Source organism: Macrobrachium rosenbergii, chromosome 42, assembly GCF_040412425.1.
Source record: "Macrobrachium rosenbergii isolate ZJJX-2024 chromosome 42, ASM4041242v1, whole genome shotgun sequence".
NCBI classification, from domain to species: domain Eukaryota; kingdom Metazoa; phylum Arthropoda; class Malacostraca; order Decapoda; family Palaemonidae; genus Macrobrachium; species Macrobrachium rosenbergii.
The window spans coordinates 42,208,822-42,226,321 of NC_089782.1; the positions used below are offsets into that span (position 1 = coordinate 42,208,822).

General features: G+C 36.3%; 2 protein-coding genes across 3 annotated transcripts in view; one reads left to right on the forward strand and one right to left on the reverse strand.

Annotated features, from left to right (window-relative positions):
• LysRS (Lysyl-tRNA synthetase) overlaps positions 1-17,500 on the forward strand; it is a 202,666-nt gene that overhangs the window by 121,191 nt on the left and 63,975 nt on the right. The window lies entirely within an intron of this gene.
• The window catches only part of LOC136828338 (cysteine-rich secretory protein 2-like), a 53,340-nt gene that overhangs the window by 15,158 nt on the left and 20,682 nt on the right, over positions 1-17,500 (reverse strand). For both annotated transcript variants that reach the window (XM_067086239.1, XM_067086240.1), the window contains exon 3: positions 2,069-2,205. In XM_067086239.1, coding sequence (XP_066942340.1) covers positions 2,069-2,205 — 137 coding nt within the window. The remainder of the gene's footprint in view (positions 1-2,068; positions 2,206-17,500) is intronic.

The window sequence follows — 17,500 nt, forward strand, 5'->3', positions numbered from 1 at the left end:
ATAAATATGATACGCGAGAGCCGAATCAATTATAATATTCCCTCTTGCCGCCCAAATACCCGTATCACAAAGCACCCTCACATGAAATATGTTCCGGAGGAGTCAAGGTGAGAAATGGTATTGTATATTGTATACAGGTATTTCGTGCACGCTTCCTGCCTCATTGTTTTGGTATTGTTGTAGAATGACTGTTTATTTATTAAAGAAAATGGGATGCTCAACGAGTGAGTGGTTCAGGAACACAATGGATGGACGCACAGTGTATAGGGGCCGAGGAGACCATTCAAGCTTGCATGCGAAATGATTGTAAACTGAAATAAAAGGCTGGTTGAAAAAATCATAGATAAATATAATAGATAAACGGAGCGATAGTTGAATGCACGTTTCCAAAATGCAGGTAACTTGCTGGATACACGATAGATAAATAGGGTGATGAATGTCTCAGGATTTCTATATAGTACTAAAAAATACTATTGCACTCAAAACAAGAGCTGATATTTTAACTGTCGACAAAAATATAGCTACTTACACATGCGTGTTTTTTTTATATTCACAAAGATTAAACCATAAATGTAGTTTAATATCGAATTTGATAGCTGATACCCAAAACGAATTATAATCGTAAAGTTACTCCCAAGGTAGAGTGTATTCGGTAGTAAAGGATATTTGTGGCTTAATATTCGTGAACAGAAAGAAAAGGTCCCTTGTGTGTAAATGACAAAAAATTTAAAATGGATAAAGGAATGTGCCCCACTGTTTAAATTTGTGGGATAAAAACATAGGCCCAGTCCATAGCCTCTTTACACCACTCCTGTAACGGGGTAGTGCCGTCAGTGCACCTCACGGGGTGCACTGTAGGCATTACTAAAAGTTCTTTGCAGCGTTCCCTCGGCCCCTAGCTGCAACCCCTGTCATTCCTTTTACTGTACCTCCATTCATATGATCTTTCTTCCGTCTTGCTATCCACCCTCTTCTAACAGTTATTTCATAGTGCAACTGCGAGGTTTTCCTCCCGTTACACCTTTCAAACCTACCTACTCTCAATTTCCTTTCTAGCGCTGAATGGCCTCATAGGTCCCAGTGCTTGGCCTTTGGCCTAAACTCTTTTTCATTCCATTTTCCATTCTCTACAACCACTTCCGTCCTCCAGACTGATTGGAAATCAGATGACAGAGGCTGGACTCAATTTTTTGAAACCTTATTTCTTAAACATTTATGAATTTTAGTGTGGACCAGAGAAATGGAAGACCGCCTCATCTGCCACTTCCTTCAAATACTGGACTGTATTGCTTGCTTCATCTAACAATGGCGGACCTTCTGGACTGCAGTCAGTTTAAGAAATGCGGGATCTCTTGCCTCTGCGTAAATAGATTTTTGCGGTGTTTATAATCTTTCTGTCATTATCTCGAGGAATTTTACCAATCGCTTAAGAGTCAGGTTATTCATATATATATATATATATATATATATATATATATATATATATATATATATATATATATATATATAATTATATATATATATTATATATTATTTATATATATAATTATATATTATATATATATAAAATTATATATATTTATATATATACATATATATATATATGTATATAAGTAATATATATATATGTGTGTGTGTGTGTGTGGTATGCATGCATGTATGTATAATATATAAATAGACAGACAGTCAAACCACTCATTCTTTGAAGTCCAAGTTTTCGTTAAAGCTGACTTATGGTATTCGCCGATTAAATGCAGTTGAGCAACTATCCTTTATAATTTCTATATTATTCCCACATTCGAAATACGCAATCATAGACGATCGTAGAAAATACCCTAGCTTGGTTGTGAATAAAGAAAAAACAAGAAATGAAAAATAACTGACTAGGAAAGACAAGCAAATAAGTTCAATATATCTATGAGCAAAAACCGTCCCAGATACAAGATATTAACTCTTGCGCGCTATATAAAAAAAATAGAAAACTCATAAATAAATGTTTTTCTATGATACCACACAAGAACCAGACTCCAGAGTCTCATCAATACTGAATATCAGAAACACCCTTTACCATAGCCAGCATATTGGAAGCTTCTGGCTTGACCTTTGACCGGAAAAAATTGTGGAACTGGACGAGCTTTTTCTGAATCCTAAACTTCCCTGGCTCAAGGGATTTCAGGCGCAGCTTGTTGCCGAAGATCCGGGGACCTGTGGGGAAGAGAGAGAGAGATATTGTTATTCTGTGTTTCCAAGTGAATGTCTAGACAGAATTCCTGAAAGGAAGGTTGCTGCAGGTATGGTTAGATCTGTGCCGCTGGTTGCATAGTGATCAAGGTATAAATGTTGCATAGATAGCCGTAAGGTTGCAAAATTTTCAGAGAATGATTAAGAGTTTTAAACGCGCGCATTATGTGTGTATGGTTTATAAAATTATATATATAATGATTATATATATTTATATATATATATATATATATATATATATGTGTGTTGTGTGTGTGTATATAAATATATATATATATATATATATATATATATATATATATATATATATATATATATATATATATATATATATATATTATATATATATATATATATATATATATATAATTATATATATAATATATATATATATACAGTATATATATATACACATATATTCACATCTAGATCAAGGGCAGGAATACAAAGCAGATGACACATTCACCATTTATTCCGACGTTTCTTGATTCTTAATCACATCATCAGGGAGATCTACGACAATATTGTACAATATACTAATATAAATTAATTAAAAGAGTTATATACAAGACTTTACTTTAAAAACGTAGAAAGCAAGCTAAGAAAATTGATAAAAACAGAACACAAAAAGATAAAATTATCAAGAACAGGTAAAACATTCAAACACAGACGCACTTCGAAACAAAATAGTAAAAACCAGACAACATACTTAAATACAGACGCACTTAAAAAGCACTGGAGGGTAACCTACCATTCCAGAGGCCAAGGACACACTAAGTAGAAAACACACACAAATTTTTTTTTTCCAGAAAAGGGCAGAGAGTTAAGACAAATACAAGGGTACAGCGGTTGTTTGACAGTTCAGTGAGGGAACTTGTTGTTTAATATTCAGTGTTTCGAGAATAAGCAGTTCATGAGGATTGCTTGTATAACCAATAATCTTAAAACCTTCATAGCTGATATCTGTTTTGCATTTAATGGTATGGCTGCGTATATTAGAGGAGTCTGGATTAGTTAATCGGCACCCGGCTCTATAACTTATCCCCAAGTGGGAATCGACCTCACCTTGAGAAGTCGCCTGGTGGGTCCAATATATTTTCTTAAATTACATTTAGGACAATTGTACTCATAGACACACCAGACGACATCAAAGGCGGTAGCTGATCTTTAAATCTGAGAAGAGAGCTGATACTTTTTGGGTTCTTAGGAATTAGTTTAAGATCGATGGCACCAATATATTTTTGGACGATTTTCATGAAATCCCTCCGAAAGTTGTCTTCATATAAGAAAGGAAAAGTTGCATATAATGGGAATTTAGGCACATTACAACACTTTGGCTTGTTGGAGAATTTTTTATTTAGAAGCTTTTGAGAATCCTGGAAAAAACATGAGTAGGGAAATGACTGTTGGTGAAGTGTTGCTGTAAGAAGACGACTTCTTGGTGAAAGAGGACCCAATCCGATGTTAGAGATAAAGCACGATGTATTAAGGTGTAAATAGAGTTACGTTTAAAATTGATAAAACAAAAGCTATAAAAATTGGACCCCAGACCAGTAAAAGTTTTCTTTCTGAACACAGAGGCATTAAACTTATCATTACTTTAGCTACGAGTATGCCTATATATATATATATATATATATATATATATATATATATATATATATATATATATATATATATATATATATATATATATATATATATATATATATATATATATATAGATATATAATTCTTTCCCCATGTCGTCTCCTTGGTCTCGAGGCGATTCTCTGCTTTTTCAATCTGAGAGTCCTAGACTCCTTAATCTGCATGCAAATGGGTTTTAGACAATTTAGTTAAAAACGGATGTACTAACTATTTCTTAGCTGAGTTTTTTTATCAGAGAAATTGATACAACCATTACAGAGGCATTAAACTTATCATTACTTTAGCTATAGTATGCCTATATATATATATATATATATATATATATATATATATATATATATATATATATATATATATAAATTCTTTCCCATGTCGTCTCCTTGGTCTCGAGGCGATTCTCTGCTTTTCAATCTGAGAGTCCTAGACTCCTTAATCTGCATGCAAATGGGTTTTAGACAATTTAGTTAAAAACGGATGTACTAACTATTTCTTAGCTGAGTTTTTTTTTATCAGAGAAATTGATACAACCAATGATTAACCAGTTGGGGTGTGTGGGCCCCTGGCTGGTTGGGAGAAACTGTATTGTTAGTTTCTGCACCGTGGAACTCTCGTTCCCTCGTGACGATTCTGTTGTGTTGCAGAACTGGTCATTCTCAGCGAAATCGTTAAAAAGTGCTGAATGGAACAAACTTGTGAAAAACTGCAGTTATTTTTTATATTATTATTCAGAAGATAAACACTTATTCGTAAGAAACAGGGGCCACAGACTTGAAATTCAGTCTTCCAAAGAATATTTTGTTCCTCTGGAAGAAGTTACAGAAAATAGTAGGAAATACAGAAAGAAGAGGTCAGTTATTAGAGAGGAGGAAAAGATAAATAACTAGATAAAAATTTGTATAAATCATTAAATTGCAAGTTGACTTGCCTCAAGGCAGTAATGCATTGCATCTTCGCTTGAACTTTTGAGGTTCTATTCGCACATCCTCTGGGAGGTTGTTCCACAGTCCAGTTCTTCAAAAGATCTCCAGTTAACTATGTATGTTCAGGGTTCAAATTGGGCACGGTGCGTAAGTTCATCGCAAAACGCGATCCCCAGAAACTTTCAACAGACCTGCGGTGCCTTGTATGGGAGGCAATGGGTCCCCGTGAGGCCGGAAAGCCAGCAGCTTGAATGATAATCCGAGTACATACATTGTAGGAATGCAACAGTAAAATCGAATTCGCACTCACTGACAGACCATCAGGATGACAGTAATAACTGGCATTAACGAACAGGCAGAGAGTTCTACATTCATTTCCAGATTGTGGAATTCTCTACCTCCTTCCTTATTTCCTAAATCCCGTAAAGTGCCTCTTCTCACAAGGTGTGTCTGATCCTCATTAAGTGAAGTCCATTAACGTTCCTTTGACGGGTCATGGCTTGTTTTGGGTTTCCTTTTCTGTCTTGATCTCTAGTAATGAATTCTGTACCCTGCTTATTAGCACCTCTCAAAATGTTATCATACTCGTCATCATACAGCCTTAGTCAAAAGGGTATTTAACTTCACGTTACTCTAATACTTTTAATGCGCAAGTAGCTATTGCGCAGACCACGTTACTCTAATACTTCTAATGCTCAAATAGCTGTTGTGTAGACCACGTTACTCTAATACTTCTAATGCGCGAATAGCTATTGCGCAGAACACGTTACTCTGATACTTCTAATGCTCAAATAGGTATTGCGCAGACCGCGTTACTCTAATACTTCTAATGCGCAAGCAGCTGTTGCGCAGACTGCGTTATTCTAAAACTTCTAATGCACAAGTAGCTATTGCGCAGAACACGTTACTCTAATATTTCTAATGCTCAAATAGGTATTGCGCAGACCGCGTTACTCTAATATTTCTAATGCGTAAGTAGCTGTTGCGCAGACCGCGTTACTCTAATACTTCTAATGCTCAAATAGCTATCGCGCGGACCGCGTTAATCTAATACTTCTAATGCGCAAATAGCTATTGCATGGACCGCATTACTCTAATACTTCTAATGCGCAATTAGCTATTGAGCAGACCACGTTACTCTAATGCTTCTGATGCGCAAATAGCTTTTGCGCAGACCACGTTACTCTAATACTTCTAGTGCTTAAATAGTTTTTGCGCAGACCACGTTACTCTAATACTTCTAATGCTCAAATAGCTGTTGTGCAGACCACGTTACTCTAATACTTCTAATGGGCAAGTAGCTATTGCGCAGACCACGTTACTCTAATACTTCTAATGTGCAAATAGCTTTTGCACAGACAACGTTACTCTAATACTTCTAATGCTCAAATAGCTATTGCGCAGACCACGTTACTCTAATACTTCTAATACTCAAATAGCTATTGCACAGACCACGTTACTCTAATACTTCTAATACTCAAATAGCTATTGCGCAGACCACGTTACTCTAATACTTCTAATGCGCATGTAATTATTGCGCAGACCACGTTACTCTAATACTTCTAATGCGCAAATGGCTATTGTGCAGACCACGTTACTAATACTTCTAATGCGCAAGTAGCAATTGCGCAGACTACGTTACTCTAATACTTTTAATGCACTTTAATGCGCAAGTAGCTATTGCTCAGACTGCATTACTCTAATACTTCTAATGCACAAGTAAATATTGCACAGACCACGTTGCTCTAATACTTTAATGCACTTTAATGCGCAAGTAGCTATTGCTCAGACTGCATTACTCTAATACTTCTAATGCACAAGTAAATATTGCGCAGACCACGTTGCTCTAATACACCTAATGCTCAAATAGCTATTGCGCAGACCATGTTACTCTAATACTTCTAATGCGCATGTAATCATTGCACAGACCACGTTACTCTAATACTTCTAATGCACAAATACCTATTGCGCAGACCACGTTACTCTAACACTTCTAATGCGGAAGTAACTATTGCGCAGACCACGTTACTCTAACACTTCTAATGCGGAAGTAGCTATTGCGCAGACCACGTTACTCTCATACTTCCATATTTATGAAAAAAAATACTGTATTTTGAAACAGTACAAGTCATCAGTGCAATGGACCATTTTACCGACTTGAATTGTTTCAAAACAATCATTTTTCATAAATATAATTGTGAAAGAGGTGGTTCCACTGAAAGGGTGATTGGATAGTTTTGGAAACTGCCGGTCACCATAGATTTTCGATTGGCGTGAGCGCCAAAGGCTGCTGTGTAATGGTCGTTGATTTGGAAGATTCACATTATTAACCAACTGTTGCGCTCACACCGTGAACATTAAGGCTCGATGGAGTGATTGTATTTTATTTATTGTATGCATGTGTTCCAGTTTGAGAGCATGTGCCTGTGTGCAGTTTTTAATTTCATTTTAATTCGTTCATCATCGTGCTGAATGACCTATTGGGTCCTGAAGTTAAGTATATCTTAGTTTAACCAGACCACTGAGCTGATTAACAGCACTCCTAGGGCTGGCCCAAAGGATTAGATTTATTTTTACGTGGCTAAGAACCTATTGGTTACCTAGCAACGGGACTTACAGCTTATTGTGGAATCCTAGCGACAATATAGGGAGAAATGAATTTCTATCACCAGAAACAAATTCCTCTTGTTCTTCACTGGCCGGTCGGAGATTCGAACTCGCGACCAACAGAGTGGTAGCTGAGAACGGAACCCGCTCACCCAGCGAGGAACTCCTATGGGGTCCTAGTGCTTGGCCTCAGGCCTAGACCTGGTATTTTAATCTAATCCTTCGGGCCAGCCCTATGAGAGCTGAAAGTCAACTCAGTGGTCTGGTTAAACTACTTTAATAATAATAATAATAATAATATAGCACGTAAAGTAGCCTAATCACGATATCATTGATGGGTTTTTGTTTCACAAAGAAAATGTCTCATGATCTGTTACTGAAATTCGTAGAAGTCTCACCTTCAGAACGTATAACTTATCGTGTGCGTTTTGTGCATCTGTGACCCTCACAATTGCAAGATTTGTCTGATTTCAGTGTGTAACTCCTAAAGAAACAAAACCAGTAGCGAAATTCTACATATATCTCGCCCAAATAAGCATACTTTCTGGTCAGTTCCTTAATGTCTTTTTTCAGTTTTCTGTACAAGAAAACTATTGAGATGTCTATTTGTCTGTCCGTCCGCACTTTTTCTGGTCGCCCTCAGATCATAAAAAACTACTGAGGCTAGAGGGCTGCAAATTTTTATGTTGGTCATCCACGCTCCAATCATCAAACATACCAAATTGCAGCCCTCTAGCCTCAGTAGTTTTGATTTTATGCAAGGTTAAAGTTAGCCATGCCAGTGCGTCTGGCACCGCTATAGGTGCAAACAACACAGGCCACCATCGGGTGGTGGGTGAAAGTTTCATGGGCCTCGACCAAGAGTTTCATGAGCCATGGCTGAGAGTTTCACACAGCATTATACGCTATACAGAAAACTCTATTGCTCCGAAGAAACTTCGGTGCATTTTTCCTTTTTTTTATGTGGTCATTATTTTTTTATTATTATTAAAATAGTTTAACCAGACCACTGAGCTGACTATCAGCTCTCATAGGGCTGGCCTTTATGTGGTCATAGCTGGCAAAATTTCAGTATCTGTCCTCTTCAAAGCCAGAGGCAGTATTGTGGCAGATTCGTGCCAGTAACGTAGGTGGCGGTGGGGCCCTGAAACCTCCCCTTTGCTTCATTATTGATTATATGCCACGTGGAAGGACCGGTGCTCTTATCTGCACGCCTCTTCACTTTAAAATGGTTGTTTTGATGCCGTAGAGTTTTGCCTTGTTAGAGAGAGAGAGAGAGAGAGAGAGAAATGTGTGTGTGTTTTACTAAAGTATTAGGAGGAATCATAACACTTCACTAACTTGTTATAATCAAATCATCATGATTAAAATCTACATCATTAAAAAATAACAGAACAAGGATGACATTAATTTGGAAATCAAGCTTCCATGGAAAGTAGATTCGGAATTATTATTATTACTTTAGTTTAACCAGACCACTGAGCTGATTAAAGCTCTCCTAGGGCTGGCCCGAAGGATTAGACTTATTTTACGTGGCTAAGAACCAATTGGTTACCTAGCAACGGGACCTACAGCTTATTGTGGAATCCGAACCAATTATAGCGAGAAATGAGTTTGTCACCAGAAATAAATTCCTCTAATTCATTGTCCCGCCGGAGACTCGAACTCGGGCCTAGCAGAGTGCTAGCCGAGAACTCTACCGACTCGTCCAACGAGGAACTAGTAGATTCGGAAAAAAATCAGTAAAGAAACAAGCAAAGAATAAATAAACATATCGATAAATCAGCCAGACAGATCAATCTGTTGATAAATCACCAGGAGCATATGTCAGAAAACCTATGGCAGTGGCGGCAGGGGGGGTTGGCGAGCGGGGGAGCCGCGGCTTTAAAGTTGCATTTCAGGAAATGAATTGCCTGTCCTTTTGGTCGGACCCCGGCATAATCTGACATAGCATGAAGAATCGTTTTAAATGAGGACTCGTGAGACTTAAAACGGGGTCTGTTGTGGGTATGGGTATCCGGTTCTAATTGTTTAGGATTTATAGGTGATTCATCTCGGGCGCCATAACCATATTTCTCTCTCTCTCTCTCTCTCTCTCTCTCTCTCTAGACTTACATACAATTTTGTCATCAATCTTCTTTTTCCCCTTAGAATCCCTGTAACATCATAAAATTCTCTCTCTCTCTCTCTCTCTCTCTCTCTCTCTCTCTCTCTCTCTCTCTCTCTCTCTCTCTCTCTCTCTCGGTAGACTTACATTTCCGCCATCAATCTTTTTCCCCATAAAACCCCTCTACATCATAGTATCTCTCTCTCTCTCTCTCTCTCTCTCTCTCTCTCTCTCTCTCTCTCTCTCTCTCTCAGTACACTTACTTACATTTCCACCATCAATCTTTTTCCTCATAAAACCCCTCTACATCATAGTATCTCTCTCTCTCTCTCTCTCTCTCTCTCTCTCTCTCTCTCTCTCTCTCTCTCTCTCTCTCTCTCTCTCAGTAGACTTCCGTGAAATTTTAGTTAGCCATAAAAAGTACCCCCTAGAAGACCTTGCGGAATGTCTTTTACCATTGTCTGTAAACTCAAAATCGTGTTATCATTATATGTAATCTATATTACCATTGTATGTAAACAAAATCAGTACATGTGAACTATTTTACCATAATATAGGAACATGTTACCATTACATATGAACTGTTACCTTTATATGTGAACATCTTATCATTATATATGAACTGCTACCATTATATATATATATATATATATATATATATATATATATATATATATATATATATATATATATATATATATACATATACATATATGAACTTGTTATCATCATATGTGAATAATGTTACCAATCTGTAAACTATAGCATATTGCTACTGCATGCAAAATGTACCTTTAAACAATAATTTTGGCTTTGACGCTCGATTGTGGATGCTCACATATGCATCCTTCCAACAGTAGCATCTACAGTACAGGCTTTTTAATATTTCAGATTCTTCTGTAGATATTGTTAACAGACTAAAGGAAAGTCTTGTCCTTCTTTTCTCAGAAGGAAAGTCTTGTCCTTCCCTTCTCTGAAGGAAAGTCTTGTCCTTCCCTTCTCTGGAAGGAAAGTCTTGTCCTTCTTTTCTCGGAAGGAAAGTCTTTTCATTCTTTGCTCTGAAGGAGAGTCTTGTCCATCTTTTCTCTGAAGGAAAATATTGTCCTTTCTCGGAGGAAAGTTTTGTCCATCTTTTCTCTGAACGAGTCGAAAACGCATTTAATAATCGAATGAATGGTTATTATACGCAGGTGCAGTTTGCGATAGCGATAATTGATGCAATTAGGAAACTAATTACGAATTATCGCGGAAATTGAGCGGTTAATTAGCGAGGAAAATTAATTGGTTGGTTCCATGTGCGTTTGCATATATACAGTATATATATATATATATATATATATATATATATATATATATATATATATTATATATATGTTTATATATATACATATATGTGTTTACCCTTAAAAAGGGTAGGTTCAGAAAAATGTGTCAAATTTGACTCTTCGGAGCGGCCTGCTGGTCCAGTAACCTTTCCCAAATTGGCTGTTAACCATCACGGGTGACTAAATAGCAGGTTCATAACTTTTATATATTAAAAGCCACTGGGAAGAAATGAAAAACGGTAGTAAATCCCGACCGGTGTTGGCTTTTTATTGCTAAGCTATCTTCAGGTATACAACCGCTTTTCATCTCTTCACAGTGGCCTTTAATATATAAAAATCAAATATCAAATTTCATCATAACCAAATATATATATATATATATTACAGTCAACATGCGTAATCAGTCATTACGCGTATGACTGAAATTTCAGTCATCACGCGTAATATATATCCCCTAGGAGCTATATATACGGCGAAACAGTGAGTCACCTATACTGTTTCGCCGGGTTTAGTACTAGTCCCTGGGGGTCAAATATTTCGTGTGTTTAGTACTAGCTCCTGGGGATCAAATATCCCTAAGTGCATTACGTGATGACTGAAATTTCAGTCATTACGTAATGACTGATTGTGTTGACTGTAAATATATATATATATATATATGTTGTGTGTGCAAATATATATATATATATACATATATGCATAACTGAATCACGAAAATGTGAACGTGATGAATATATAAACAAAGGCAGTGTTACGAAGGAAAGAGAAACAATGGAATACTGCAAGGCCTTTCGACTTATAGTCCTTGCTAAGTAAAGGACTATAAGTCGAAAGGCCTTGCAGTACTCCATCGTTTCTCTTTCCTTCTTTGCCTTATTATTATTATTATTATATATATATATATATATATATATATATATATATATATATATATATATATATATATATATATATATATACACACACATACACACATACACAATACACGCGCGCACACACAACATGAGACAGGGAGACACTCCCAGACAGAAAGAGAATCGTGTTATATTCAACCTTGTTTGTAACTAAACCACCGCTACATAAGCACTATTCCTCGAAATTGTCGGGGGCAGTAAAATTTCAGCTCACTGCCGTGTCGAGCGAGAGTCGCCAGCGCGCTGCCTATTTCCACTTGTCAGCGTTCCTTCCTTCTGCTTTCGCTCCCAATCGATTACGTTTCATATTCTTCGTCTCTGTCTAAACCTTTCGTCATACCAGTGGCTCTTTCGAGACTGTTGAATGATAATTGATAATAATAATCCTCGTTTGACGCCCCCAAAAATTACAAATAAAATATTAGGGAATGCGAAGTAAACGAAAGGATGAAGAAATATTTTTGAGGTGCGTTCGCTGTGAATTAAAATTTCATCCGTTCTCGTGTAAAGAGTGGGGACAAATTAAAATTCGTTCAAGTTTATGTTCTTGTATGACCTGCTCCCAGCCGCGTTATGGGTATTCTGGTCGTTGGAAGCCTTGTAGGTGTGATATATATGGCCTTTTTATTATTATTATTATATACGAGTTTGATGGGGCGCACTAAGCTGCGCTGGAACCTGGCACTGCCCGTTATATCTCCCCTACCCTCCCGGTCCCGTACCTACCCCGCCCCCACCTGGGGCGGACAAACAGGTTTGCAGGAGGAGAGTGGATGTGTCATGTCTTCCTACCCTCCCAATTCCCTTCCTACCCCACCCGGGGCGGACAAACAGGTTAGCAGGAGGAGGGTGGATGTGTCATGTCTTCCTACCCTCCCGATTTCCTACCTACCCCGCCCCCACCCGGGACGTACAAACAGGTTTGCAGGAGGAGGGTGGATGTGTCATGTCTTCCTCTCTCGATCCCCTACCTACCCCGCCCCCACCTGGGGCGGAGAGGCAAGAAAGATCCACGCGGATTCTATTATTATGGATTATTATTCTAAATCAGAGTCAGTCCCGTATCATAATTAATATTTATAAGAGAATCTCGACTATTATTAATAGGAGTAAAAATCCAATTAAGTGAAATTTATTTGTATATTCTTGTTATGTAGACCTTTTTACAGATGAGCAATTTACAAAATACTGCTTTTACTTTACGATGGCTATTGGAAAATAAGAACAGTGTTGTGTAAATCGTTCATCAGTAAAGATGTGTATGTTACAAGGAGAAAATAGAAACGAATTTCACTCAATGAGGTTTTGTTTCTCTTATTATCAACTGGAATATGAATATTCGTCGAGTTGTTGTTATTATTATTATTATTATTATTATTATTATTATTTTATTAATTATTATTATAAGATTATTATTAATTTCATTCATTCAATTAGGCAGTTATTATTGGTTAGGCATATTATTATTATTATTATTATTATTATTATTATTATTATTATTATTATTATTATTTTTCAATTAAGCGCCTTAGAGAGGTTAATTCCAGGCACACTTGTTATTATTATTATTATTATTATTATTATTATTATTATTATTATTATTATTATTATTATTATTATTATTCATTCAATTGGGCGCCTTTGAGAGGTTGGTTCCAGGCATATTATTATTATTATTATTATTATTATTATTATTATTATTATTATTATTATTATTATTATTATTATTAATCAACAACGACCTATTATTCAGACGACAACGAAACATTTCTCTCCGCAAAAAACCGCATGGAAAGAAACGCCAACTCTGAGTCTCCTGCAGGAGAGGGAGAAGCCCTAAAAGCCTCCCGAAGGAGGCGAGAGTTGCGGCTCTAACCCCCGACGGGGGTTTGACACGTACATTAGTTTGATCTGGGATTGAAGTCGGGGATTTCCGACGCGTTACATAATGCTTGGCGTCGCCTCAAACATTTCGGAAGTGTGAAGAAATCCGATGGATGGTTGTATTTTGCAGTTAGTTCGTTTATTATTATTATTATTGATTTTTATTATTATTATTTCCAGTTATGTTGTATTGATTTTGCTTAGTATTATTATTATTATTATTATTATTATTATTATTATTATTATTATTATTATTAAAGCTTGTAATCTGCTGTCTTCATCTCAGCGCTTTTGGTTTCCTGTTAATTATGCAACAGTCCTTACTTTAATTTACACTTATTCTCCATTATATGTTTTTGATTTTTACCTCTTCACGTTTCACGTATGGAAGTTCAGTTAGTTAATAAGACCTTTGAAGGTTAGCTATTTCATTGATCATCATCATCAATATAATAATAGTTTTCATTATTAATATATTTCGATGTTAAGTTAAAGTCCCCTGGGCCTCTGTAGTCTCATAAGGCAGGCGCTGATCCCCTGTTTCTTAGGCCAACAGCCAGTGGGGGGACAGGTCCCAATGCCTATGACACGTGGCCAGTGTGCCCCTAGGCCCACTGTTTAACTCTCCAGCCCGACTGGTACCTATTCTCCTACTGAGCCTCATGGGTTTTTTCGGACCGTTAGGTTGACGGGCTACCAGATTTGTGCAGTGGCTCAATCCTAGCCATCAGTTTTATATTGGAAGATATACTTTGATAACCACCATTGGTTGGAATATTCATTACTTTGTTGACACCAGACTCTTTCAGGTATTTTTTAACCCACCCAGGGATTGACCAGAGACCCTGCTTAACTGGACAAATGGAGAACCGTGTGAGGGCCTTGCATTTACTGATGGTCACCAATCCAAATGCTGACCAAGCCCATCGCTGCTTAATTTCCGTGATCTTATTTAGGTACTAATGGTAAATTTAACTCAAGCTGTAATAGGTATTTATTAAGAAATGTAATTAATGCTGAGCCCAATATTAATATTTAGACAAACGATAGTAGGTATTGAAGTCACATTTAAAGGGTTTTCTCCTTTCGTAAATGTTAAATTCTCCAGTGGAAATTCTAATGAAAGTTATTCCTTTCTGAAAACAAGTACTTTCATGGCTTCTGCGTGGGAACCGTTTTGAACTCGAAAAAAATTTTATTTTTTTCCCTGATCGAACCCTTTTTCCATTTTTTCCTATAGTGCGGAAACTGAGAACGTTGTAAACAAGTAAAAATGCGCCGATGTTTCTTCGGCGCAACCGAGTTTTCTGTACAGCGTGTAATGCTGCATGAAACTCAGCCACGGCCCATGAAAATCTTAGCCGCGGTCCATGAAACTCAGCCACGGTCTGGTGGTGAAAAAGGAGGCTTATTAAAAAAAAAAAAAGGTTCGTTTCTGAATGCGAAAAACTTCAGAACATAAAATTGCACTTAACATGGAAGTAAGCTCTATGAAATAAATCAGCTTAATTTTGTATTCTCTTTATTTCTTTTTTTGTCTGTCCACCCACAGAATATCTAAAGCAGCTATTGATGGATTTCAGTGAAATACTCTGAATTCGGATTCAATATATATATATATATATATATATATATATATATATATATATATATATATATATATATATTTTTTTTTTTTTGACGGAATATGCTATCGCTTAGGCCTTCCTTAATTCCAAACCTCCTCGTGTTGGTATTAATGAGGCCTAACATTGAAAAATCAATTTAACTAAAAAAAAAATCATTGGATAATGTGAAAGAGAACAACTCATGAACCTTTAATTCTGATTTAATCATTTGTTAACTCATTAGCGGAATGCATCAACATTGGCATATTGTTTTGAGTTTCCATGATTTAATCAGCCCGATGCTAATATCTCTATTCAAAGGAAAACCGAGGCTTTGATTCAAACAACGGAAGGGAAAAATCCATGTCATTAATTCAAAACATGAACGTTTTTAATTCGCGTTCATGCGAGATGAAACGAGCGCCGATCTCTCATTGCAATTGTGACAAGACTTTGTGACGTCACCGCGTGACGCGGCTTTGATGATTTTTTTTTTAAAGCTATCAGAGCGCGACTGACGTACTGACGTACTCTTATGGTCCTTTGAGGTAACGCTTTCCGAATGACTGGGCGATTTGGACGGTAACCGAAGCGAAGACGGGACTAATTTTTTTTTTTTTTTTTTTTTTTTGATTGAAATGGATGTTGAACACCCACCTGAATGGTAGATGAGATGGCACCGAAAAGATTGGCATGGAAGGGGTGATTGTGGGTAGGGGTAGGGTTTGAGTTTCTGGGCGAGTGGTATGGGCCACAATAAGGCCCAATGGTAAATAAAAATTAGCAGTGGTGATCAAGAGCTTTCAAATGATGAGAGGTTAAAACTATTTGAAAAATCAGTATGAGAATTAAAATTCGTTATCACATATTATGTTAATTTTGCCATTCGCTGAAAACTTCTGTCAATAAATGTGATGGATTACTTGTAAAATATTTTGGTGTTGGCTAAAATTTCACTGAGGCTTGTAATAAATCCCGAAATACTGCTACAGTTAGCAATAATAATTGTTGTCGTTATTATGAAAAGTTATGGCTACGTCAGCCGTATTTATTTCATAGTGAACTTTTTCCTTTTTTTTCTGATAATCCCCTTACTATCTGCCGGACAAAGGGAAATTAAATGGCTGTTCAAAGTCGTTGGCCTAAAACTGTAAAATTAGATTTTAACGTTCCGTTGCTTTTATATATTTGATCCCTCTGCACAAAATTGGTTTTGATTATATACACATATATGTATATATATGCTGTACATATACATACATACATATATGTGTGTATATATATATATACTGTATATATATATATCAAATATAAGGGAGCCCATAGAAACGCCAAAATGTGGAAAATCAAGGCTATGTTTCAGAGACCAAACTGTCTCTCTCCTCAGGCAGATAGTGAATGAGAAAAGTTACAGATGCAATTCTGTTTTAACAGAAAATATTTCACAGTCATATATATATATATATATATATATATATATATATATATATATATATATATATATATATATATATATATATATATATATATATATACTGTATATATAAAATAACCACAATACCTTCTTAACTTCTCGATTTCTTCACGCTTTTGTTAACGTTACCTCATTCTGATGCCCCAGATGCGAGTTCGAATCTCACCCGGGCATCAGAATATCTTCATTTCTTTCTTCACTTGAATCTAGGCTTTGTAGTGACAAGCGTCTTCCAAAGTGCGAAGACATCGAGAAGTTAACAGGGCATTGTGATTATTAAAATTACATACATATCAGGTAAAACGTGACTAGTAGACTATATATACAAGTTAAGTATACCTTAGTTTTACCAGACCACTGAGCTGATTAACAGCTCTCCTAGGGCTGGCCCGAAGGATTAGACTTATTTTACGCGGTTAAGAACCAATTGGTTACTTAGCAACGGGACCTACAGCTTATTGTGGAATCCGAACCACATTGTAGCGAGAAATGAGTTTCTATCTCCAGAAATAAATTCCTCTAACTCTTCATCAGCCGGCCAGGGAATTGAACTCCGGCCCATCGAGTGACAGTCCGCAGCTCTACCGACTCACCCAACAAAGAGCTGGACTATATACAATATATAGTGTTTTATGGGCCTTCTTATATTCATATATATATATATATATATATATATATATATATATATATATATATATATATATATATCTATCTATATATACTATCTATCTATCTATCTATCTATCTATCTATCTATCTATATATATATAT